Source organism: Octopus sinensis, linkage group LG1 (assembly GCF_006345805.1).
Source record: "Octopus sinensis linkage group LG1, ASM634580v1, whole genome shotgun sequence".
Classification (NCBI taxonomy): Eukaryota; Metazoa; Mollusca; class Cephalopoda; order Octopoda; family Octopodidae; genus Octopus; species Octopus sinensis.
The window spans coordinates 58135875-58146936 of record NC_042997.1 but is presented as its reverse complement, the minus strand read 5'-3'; the positions used below and the strand labels follow the sequence as shown (position 1 = coordinate 58146936).

At 34.5% G+C, this 11062-nt stretch overlaps 1 protein-coding gene across 2 annotated transcripts in view; it reads left to right on the top strand.

Annotated features, from left to right (window-relative positions):
• Positions 1 to 4762, top strand: part of LOC115219747 (MORN repeat-containing protein 1-like) — a 96338-nt gene extending 91576 nt beyond the window's left edge. Inside the window, exons 9-10 of one of the 2 annotated variants that reach the window (XM_029789988.2) lie at positions 1 to 150; positions 4444 to 4762. The exon at positions 1 to 150 is cut by the window's left edge and continues 18 nt beyond it. In XM_029789988.2, coding sequence (XP_029645848.1) covers positions 1 to 150; positions 4444 to 4562 — 269 coding nt within the window. In that variant the 3' untranslated portion in view covers positions 4563 to 4762. The remainder of the gene's footprint in view (positions 151 to 4443) is intronic. The other variant, XM_036501250.1, reaches the window with a different exon arrangement.
• Positions 4763 to 11062: the final 6300 nt, after the last annotated feature.

Genomic DNA, 11062 nt, shown 5'->3' with positions numbered 1-11062 from the left:
ATAACTCTCCTCACTTATTGAATATATATCCAAAACGAAGCGTAGATGGAATAGTAAAATGGTCAAATTTAGCAATATATCAAGAATTACCATGCACAGCATCTAGCTCTGTAATTCAAAAGTGGTCCGGTATTTCTGAGACTACTCAACGTATGTCATTTTTCTTTCTATCTTGTTATTTTTTCTTTTTAGATAATGGCTGGGCTGTGTTTTAAGTTTTCTATTATTAAATAACTTGTTATCTAATATAATTGTTAATATCACACAAGAGTTTTGGTGTGAGCTAAACCTGTTGGAATCTGTCTCTTTCTTGAAACAATTTGTGCAAATGAACAAAGCCCATGTCAATTATACAGACCTATCATTTTATGATTATGAATTATGCTTACTCATGGTACTAGTTTATAACTACTGAATTGAACTTTTGCGAGTTAAGTTTCACTGTTGATACATGGCAGTACTGATGACAGAATACAAACTATTGACCTTTAGTCAGTATGCAACCAGCTCAATTTCACTCTTATATGATATTAATCTTATGTTATAAAAGAGAAGCAGACCTCCATCTGTCTGTCCATCACAACATCTATTAGAGGGATGGAAAGAAGGGGAGGAATCAAAATATGCACAATGTATTTTTAGAAAAAGTTAAGGAAAAATTTGTTGTTGAATGTGAGAGATAGAGAGTATGAGTGTGGGAAAGATAGATAGATAGATAGATAGATCGATAAATAGTGTTGACATCATAGTAACTAACAAGTTTTGATTAAAAACATGGTAATCTAAAACGCAAGTCTTTCAAACCAATGCAACACAGCTAAAAAAAGACTTTCACTATAACAAGAGGTTGTTGTTGAGAGAGAAATTCAGTGAGAAAGGGAGAGAGAGAGAGAGAGAGAGAGTGTGTATGTGTGTGTGTGTGTGTGTGAAAGATAAAAGTAAAATTTGTTTCAAGAAAAAACAAGTTATTGTTGTTGAGAGAGAAATACATTAAGAGGAGAGAGAGAGTGTGTATGCATGTGGGTAAAAGGTAGAAATAGATAGACTATTACCACCATAGTAAGTAACAAGATTTTCACTACATAACAGTTTACTATAAAAAGAAGGTACATACATAATTAACAGATATTTCTACCAGCAGCATAGTAATGGATAAAGATCTAGAAATTTTATAAAGTATCAAAGTGCATAATAAGATACTTGTTACCTCGCACCAAAAAAGGCATGCTGTCGTGAGAAATTTAGAATCTAGATCAGAACAGACCAACTATTAGAATCTAGCACTGTTTGTGAATGGCAAGTTTGCTAGCCAAAGTCATTAAATCAAATAAGTAAATGACCCCTTAACTCTTTTGTTATCTTATTTCTGTTGAAAATACTGCCTTTGTTTCAATTAATTTTGAAAGCATTGAAGAATTTAGTGAAACAAATTCTGTCACTAAGTTGGTGTTTGGGACATAAATATAAAATTTTGATAGAAGGTTTTAATTAAGATCTCTTTGAATTAGGAAGTTTGTATCATAGATTCAAAGGTGATTTCAAGTGAGTTGACATGAAAAGGGTTAAACCATATTGGAATCAGCTCAAATTGCTAAACATCAAAATTTGTTGCTTTAGATTATACAGCATGGTTCTTAAGTATCTAAGAACAATGGAATTTTAAAATTAACAGATAAATAATGATTTCTTTTGATTAGACACAAAGGCAATTTTTACAAGAGATATGAATAGTCAATTAAATTAACACCTGCATATTACTGGTACCAGAATATGAGACTATGAGCCTCCATTACATAGTCTCAGGAGACACCTGAGCACAGGCTGCATCAATTAGATGATGAGCACACAAAAGCCTCCATAGCACAGACTCAGCAGACAGTGTCGCATTCCAGTTCAAATGACTTCAATTTCCATTAAGTCTTAGTTTTGCCATTACTACCAACAAATCAGAAGGGCAAACATTTCTAGTTGCTGGTTTACACCTTGAAGAGCCCTGTCTTCACCCATTGTCAGCTTCAAGTTACATGCTGAAGAGTAGGAAGTAAGAAAAATCTTTACATCTATTCACTAAATGGAAAAACAAAAAAACTTCATTTATTGAGACATTATAAGTTGATCCTAATAATGTAGATATCTGTCTGATCAAAACACCTGTCATAGAAGACATGATCTCACAAGGAATAAAATAATTGAAATAAAGGCATTCTATTGTGAAAATTACCCAACAATAATGGGCCACTCAGCTAACATATATATATATATATATATTCTTTTATTCTTTTTTCTTTTACTTGTTTCAGTCATTTGACTGCAGCCATGCTGGAGCACTACCTATAGTCAAACATATCGACCCCAGGACTTATTCTTTGTAAACCTAGTACTTATTCTATCAGTCTCTTGTGCTGAACCGCCAAGTTACGGGGATGTAAACACACTAACATCGGTATTTAAGTGATGGTGGAGAACAAACACAGACACACAAACACATACATATATATATATTTATACAATGGGCTTCTTTCAGTTTCCATCTACCAAATCCACTGACAAGGCTTTGGTCAACCCAAGGCTATAGTAGAAGACACTTGCTCAAGGTACCACGCAGTTGGACTGAACCCAGGACCATGTGGTTCTGGGTACAGTCCCCCTGTGTGGCACTTTGGGCAAGTAGGAAGTAAGAAAAATCTTTACATCTATTCACTAATTGGAAAAACAAAAAAAAAACTTTGTTTATTGAGACATTATAAGTTATAAGAAAGGCGGCTATAAGTAAATAAAACCAAACAAGAAAAATTCAGGGCCACAAAGAAGCACATGTCTATGTAATAGCAGGGGAGGTAACCACCCCACAGCGAGCGAGATCATCATACTAGTTTAGTTTCACTTTGAATCAAAAGCTCATCAGTAATGACTACTCTATCGCTGGATAGTGTGGTTAAATCCCAACTATCAGTACATAAGTATTTACCATATGAATCAATGGCTGAATCAGCAAAATGGTAATGTGAAAGTTATAAAATAATGAAGGCGGGTATATGCAATATAAAACCAAAAAGAAAAAAAATTCGATGTCATTAATTGTGACTGACAGTATATGTAAGTGTGTTTGTATGTATGTATGTATATGCATTTGTATGTTTGTATTCATGCATGTATGTATGTTTTTATGCATGTGCATGTCTTTGTACATGTGTTCGTCCCTCACCATCACTTGACACTGATGTTGCTTTGTTTACATCCCCATAACTTAGTGGTTTGATAAAAGAGATGATAGAGTAAGTACCATGCTTAAAAATAAGTACTTGGGTTGATTTATTCAATTAAACCAATCAAGGCAATGCCCCAACATGGCCACAGTTCAATGACTGAAACAAGTAAAAGAAAAAAGAAAGATAATCACATGTTTGAACCTACAGTAAGTTTTTCGTTATGATTTTTTTTTCTGGTTTATATTTCTGGTACATATTAGATGTGCAATTCAGTTTACTGTCATGCAAAGTTACAAAATCTTCCAGTATGTATAAATTGAGAATTTTTATCTTATTAAGTCAACATACTATCTGATTTCTTCATAAATTTTAACACTGTCTTTGAAGGCTTGCTATTATTCTAAATTTATTTATCAAGTGACAATATTAGTCAAAAGACAAAAAAAATATACTGCAAAGGAAAATTAGATGCAACATATCAGGAAAATGGCACAAATTGGGAATCAAATATGTATATATTATTTAATGGTTACCGGAAAACTGCCCAGAGGGCAATGTTTCTGCTAGTTCTATCCAATGTTGTAACAACTCTGCCAATTTGCTACCTATTGATAAATACAGAATAAAAATTTGAACAAAGAACTAACAGAGATATAAGTCGCTAGGTAGTGACAGAGCAGCAACACCACAACAATTTCACAAACATTCAGTAAATTTGTTGAAATAATATTTTATTATCCCACAGTTATATTTGATAACTACTTATTTTAAATACATGTTATGGAGAATATTTTCATATACTTGTTACAAAGCAATGTAAACAAATAATGTTTACAATGGAAAATATGTTTTTTCAATACAGTACAGTAATTAATCTTTTTCGTCTATCATTAATAAATCTACTATTTACTCTCTACATAAGTCTGTTTGGTGCTGATAATTTGTTGTGCTTGCCATAGCCTATGGAATAATTTGTATATTGTGTTCCAGATTTTCTTTAATTTGATAAGCAATAAGTAATGTGGTAACTATACAGAATATATTGTTTGATAACAATATATTTTACATAGTTTCTACATTCTACATATTCATACTTTTACTAATATATATTTCCAGAGTGCTGTATTATATTCTCCAATGTTTTTTTTTTCTTGTTCCTACATTTAATATTTCGATTGCTTTTCACTCCTCTCACTTGCACCAGTTGAGAATTCTATTTTATTTGTCTTTACAGAGTATTTGCTGATTGCGCAAGATATTTCTTATCCTATTTTTCTAAATCACCAACTCAAATCCGCCTACTTAAAAATTCACATGAATCAAAAGAAAGTCTCATTCCCAAAACTAGTGTGATTCTGACGTGTGTCTTCTATATTTGTTAATAGTATTCACACTTGTTCAGAGTAAATTTCAATAGAAGTACAGATGTGATTCTACTTGTAGCTGTGAATATTTTAAGCTATTTCAAGAAATATTTTAATGAGGAAATCCTTGGGGAAGATTCACAGCATATCTTTACTTGTATATATTACACAAAAATAGATAACATACCATTATTTTATCAGTTTCATTCATATGAGATATTTGGTTTTGTAATATTTATTTTCCTTTCAATCAATAAAAAGCATAATTTTTAGAATTGTTATAATGACAAAGAGAAATAAATAACTTTGACGAAAATAAAACACTTTTTTTTAAATTTCGTTGCTTTTACATGTTAAGATGTACTATTTCTGCAGCATGCCAACAGATGGCAGCACATGGTTGCTTGCTCAGTGAGAGCTAGCAGTGACCTTCATGAGGCAGTGTTCCGAGTAACATTGCTGTGTTAATTTCGTGGCTTGTGAAATTTGTGTTTTTGTGATCATGTGTATGCTGTAGTCTGCAATTTTTGTCATGAACAGGAAGGTGGAACAAAGAGCCAACATGAAATTTTGCATTAAACTTGGGAAGTCTGCTACAGAGACATTGAACATACTTTGACAACATTTACAAGGATGAGGCAATGGGCCATACACAATGGCACAGGCATTTCAAAAGTGGAAGAACATCCCTACCATGGGCATCCCCACTGAAACATGGAGAAAATTTGTCAGTTTGTGTATAAGGATTGGAGGACAATCAACAAGCATTTGAAGCATTTGAGGAAGGATATTCAACGAAAGCAACCGGATCTGTGGAGTGTGAGGAATTGCATTGTTCATGATGACAATGCAACCTGTCACCAAGTTCTCCTCACTTGTGAGTTTCTTGTCAAAAGCAACATGGTATTGCTTCTACACCCACCCTATTCACCAGATTTAGCACCTGTGGACTTCTATCTCTTCCCCAAGATGAAAATGTAGCTCAAAGGTCACTGTTTTAACACCATTGTGTAGATCCAGAGTAAACTGCAGAAGGTCCTTGACTCCTTGACTTGCTTACAGAAAACGACTTCCAGGCCAGATTCCAAATGTGGCAGGAATGCTGGGACTGGTGTATTGCTGCACAAGATGACTATTTCGAAGATGATATTAAAACTTAGGTAAATAAGTTACTTTTTATTAGACATAACTAGTCTGGGAACTTTTTGATACCAACTCATATAAGACATGTTTTTTTCATTTTTAAAAGTGTCAACAAATTGCCAGTATTTAATGTGGTTGTATTACTCATGGGTGACTGAGTGTTGTAAGCTAGAGAGTGGGATAAACATAAGTCCACAAGGTGCAATAAATGTTACTAATAATAAAATATTGATTTCGAATTTCAGTACAAGACCAGCAGTTTCAGGGGAGGGAGTACATCAGTTACATCAACTCCAGTGCTCAACTGGTACTTATTTCATTGACCCTGAAAGGATGAAAGGTAAAGTCGACCTTGACAGAATTTGAACTCAGAATGTAGACAGATGAAATGCTACTAAGCATTTTACCCAGCATGCTAATAATTCTGCCACCTTGCCACCTTCACTAATAATAATATATTAAAAACAAGCCAAAATATCAGTCTTACCAAAAATATTGTTTACATCCAGTTATATGGAGAGATCACATCATCCGATTATACCTCCTGCCCCATCATATCTAACACTCATCTGATAATGTGCCTTATGTTATTTAGTAACTGTATTACTTTTAAGAAATACTTTAAAGTTATCTAAATGAAAATTCTCCCCGGAAGATGAAAGTAATGTTAAACTTTCATCCCTCATGTCAGCTATTTGCAATGAGTGGATGACAACAAAAACATAATGGTGGTGTGCTACTCTGGTGGCTGATCACAGCTACAAAAAACATTATTGTCAAAAATATGAGTTTTACATCCTGTATGGCAATTCTCTTGACCAACATATAAAACACAATACAGTTAGTCTGAAAGAAAATGAAATTGAAATATGATACTTGCATAACATAGTTAATACACGAGGGGCTGCTGAAAAGTTCCTGGCTTTAAGGATATTGCAAAAGCCTGTTTGGAGGCCCAACCTTCTGAGTTCTTTTACAGGGCTTAGAAAAAAACTGAAGGACCACTGCAATAAGTATGTGAATCTGAGGGGAATATGTTGAATAAAATTTCAACTAACTTGTCCTCTTGTATTTTCTTTTACCCCAAAGCCAAGAACTTTTCAGCGCCCCCTCATATATGATGAATAAGGTGATGAGTTGGCAGAATTGTTAGCATATCAGGCAAACACAAGCAAAATGCTTAGCAGCATTTCATCCATCTTTAGATCCTGGGTTCAAATGCTGCTGGGGTCAACTTTGCCTATCATCCTTTCAGGGTCAAAAAATAAATACCTATTTCTTTACTACCCACAAGGGGCTAAACACAGAGAGGACAAACAAGGACAGACATATGGATTAAGTTGATTATATCGACCCCAGTGCGTAATTGGTACTTATTTAATTGACCCCGAAAGGATGAAAGGCAAAGTCGACCTTGGCGGAATTTGAGCTCAGAACATAATGGCAGACAAAATACGGCTACGCATTTCGCCTGACAAATAAAATAAATACCACTCAAGCACTGGAGTCGATTTAACTGACTTAGGCCTTCCTGAAATTGCTGGCCTTGTGCCAGAATTTGAAAACAATATATATTTATAGTTTCATATTTTATTGCAATAAACTATTACGGCATTACATTTACATGCACAGACTCATACATTTTCCCCTACATAACCACTTTGAAATACCTTTCAATAAGTGTATGATGAAACATTAAATCTGTTTGTGTTTCTTCTCCACAAGATATACTTGTAAAACAGGGGTACATCTTACATGAGAGTCATCTTAAATGCCAGCAAACAGAGTATTTTCCAGTTTATATTATTGATTATTATAAAGGTGTACAACATCAAACCTTTATATAATACATTAGCAGCTATACTCAGGCCTATCCTTGGTTTATAAATACTTAAAATAAATATAATCACATGAGTTAACTATATTTTTATTTGGGATAAATTGTCTTGAATAGATGCTGACAATATTCAGTTGGTCTATGGAGGCAAGCTAGCAGAATCGTTACTGCACTAAACAAAATGTTTAGCAGTATTTCTCCTGACTTTACATCCTGAGTTCAAGTGCCACTGGCGTCAGATTTACCTTTCACCTTTTCAGGGTTGATAAAATAAGTGCCAGTTGAGTACTGGGGTCAATGTAATTGACTTATTCCCTCCACCAAAATTGCTGGCTTTGTACCAAAATTTAAAACCAATATTCAGTTGGTCTGGAAATGCTGAATTCACTGAGAACTTTGAGCAAATAATTCAGATGGCTTAATTTGAACTTCATAAAAATGTGCCAAAATAAAAAAAGATCTCAAACAAACGTGGCCTCTATAACAGACTAAGTTAATAGTCATTGAAAAGGTTGCAAGAAGCAACAAAAGAGCTTCAACAAACAAAAACAAAGCAATTGGATATTTGATAAATAAGTGGAACTAAACCAGCGTGTGTGTGTGTGTTAATTATATTGGCATAACTCTCCCTAGACACAACAAAATATATAGAGCATAAAATAAAATATTGTTCTTACATTTTGTTCTTTGGAATATTGAATTAGCTTTATAACGAAAAACTTTTTCTGATACCTGTTGTAGTGCTTGGGAATATATTTTATTTTTTACTTGTTTCAATCACTGGATTGTGGCCATACTGGGGCACTACCTTGAGGGATTTTTGTTGAACAAATCAACCCTAGTACCTATATTTTAAGTCTGGTATTTATTCTACCAGTCTCTTTTGCCAACTCACTAAGTTATGGGAATGTAAACAAACCAGCACCAGTTGTCAAACAGTGATTTGAGACAAAAACAAACACACACACGCACATATATTCAATGTGCTTCTTTCAGTTTCCATCTACCAAATTCACTCAAAGCTTTGGTTGGCCCAAAGCTATAGTAGAAAACAGTTGCCCATGGTTCCAAACAGTGGGACTGAGCCTAGAACCACGTGGTTTGGAAACAAGCTTCTTACCACACAGCATATATGTGTGTGTGTGGTGTGTGTGTGTGTGTGTGTGATGGGCTTCTTTCAGTTTCTGTCTACCAAATCTATTCACAAAGCTTTGTTTGGCCTGGGACTATAGTAGAAGACTTTTACCCAAGGAGCCAAACAGTGGGACTGAACCCAAAGCCATACAAATAAGGAGAAAACTTCTCTTACCACACAACCACACCTGCACCTAAAATATTCTTGGTGTCTCAGTCTGGAGCTAAAAAAGCTATCTAGGTGCTAAACTATGGCCTATAACTTGAACATACATACATTTGCTTTTATATTACAAGGTTATTAGTAGACCTGGGTCTTCACAACTGAATGGTCTTAATTGTTGTAAATGCTTGACTGAAAATGATAAATTAGCAATGACAATAATTAGTTACTAAATCATGCTACTAACAGCTTCTAAACTAATATATCTGTTATCAGCTATGAGATATTAAATTAATGCAATAGCTGCAAGATTATGGTACTAAACAACTTATCACAGTTATAAGCACAAATTTGATGAGTTTGGTGCATGTGTATGTGTTGTATGTCTGTGTCTGTAAGTTTATATGTACATCTATGTGTGTATGTGTATGTATGTGAGAGAAAGAGAGAGAAATGTAATGTGCACATAATTCTTTGTCTCTCTAATTAAACAGGTTCCAACGTTGCTTCCTATCAAATGAAGAATAATATCCAGCTCTAAAATCACTTTCTTTTATAATAAAAATGACAGAGTCTCTACATGGTGGCTCAACTCGTAAGAAATAGCAGCAAGAATTCCCTCAAATTGCATACAACCCTCTTTAAAAGGTGTACATTGGATAATGTGATCTGAAAAAATCTATCAGACTCTATTATCTCATATACACATTGGATATTGTAGTCTGTACCCCAAAAATATAGAGGTGAGGGTCATGGCTGGAATGCCTTCAATCACAAGTATGCTAGATCAGAATAAACATGGGGTTAAACAGTTGTAGCAATTTGTAAATATCAATGATGGAGCCTCTTCAGCACTCAACCTACAAGAAATTGCAGCCAAATCTCTCTCAAATCACATCCTACATTAGACATGACTGAATTAAAGAATTAGATGATCACATTGGACCATCTTTGATCATAATTCTGATAGATCAGAATTGAATAATAGATCAGAATTAAATAATAGCATAATTTTTTTAATTGCTTGCTCAAGAGGAAAGGCAGTACTCACATACCAATTCAGGGCCTCCAAGACTGGTGAGAGGGTGGAAGCTTTCCTCAAAAGAGACCTTATTCCAAATGCTTAGTAACAGATGAACTCCACTAAAATCACCCAAGTTGCTAGATGGTGGTGCTAAGCTGGGCAAGAGATTATATCTGTCACCCAAATAGACTACAGCAAGATTTGAACCCAGGATGCAAACAGCAAGAACAAATACTGTAGGGCACCCCATCCACTGTTATAACAATCTCACCAGTCCTGCCTGAGACTAGTATATTATTTATCAACCCTTGAAGGATGACTTGTAAAGATGGCCTCAGCAGGAACTGCAAAACATTTTATTCAATGCTCCAAACACTTCTGCCAATTCACCACCTCATGAGATGCCAAAAGTTATGAAATCATGTCCTATTTATATGAGAATAGAGTGCACAATAGGTGTAGTGAAGAACTGTAACAGATTAATGAGAAATCATAACTTTGGTTGTTTTCATATTCATCGGTCAGAGCAATGAAGGCCATCTGGTCACCCATTAGGATGGCTAATAACTTGCACAGTGACTTTGTTTAAAGTGAAGAAGAGTTGCTTGCTGTCAACCATGCTCTCTTGTTCCTGCCTATCTTCAGTCTAGTGGTAAGATTATATCAAGATGACTATGGAGAAAGACAAATACAGTGGATAACCAAAATGTCTTACTTGCCTCTTCTTGCTTTCTGCACTCCACAATGCACTGCTGCAGCCACTTTCCATTCCATTAAACCATGAATCTTTCTTCCACAGATTGCCAGATGACTAGATAAAGTGATAGGTAAGTTCTAAGTTTGATAATGCTATGTAACAAGATTTTCATAAAATTACTGACCACTGCTTTGAATACACACCAATTACCGAACGGTGTCGGGTCTACTAGTCTCTGAGTAAAAAGATTATGTGTAAGGGAGGTAAGTAGTTCTGGATTTGGTGCAATTAAGGTAGATATAGATCTGTAATGTGAATGGTGTATGGGATGTATGGGTGGTATTAATTCAAAGGTTAGTAGTGTTCTGTATTAAGTCATGTGTTCATATTGAGTTGTGGAAGATATTTATTGATGAAAGTTGCCTCTTTAGTCATTCTTTGTTGTACTGAGATTTTCTGTGAACATTGATAAAAGGGGAAAATTAGGAAAT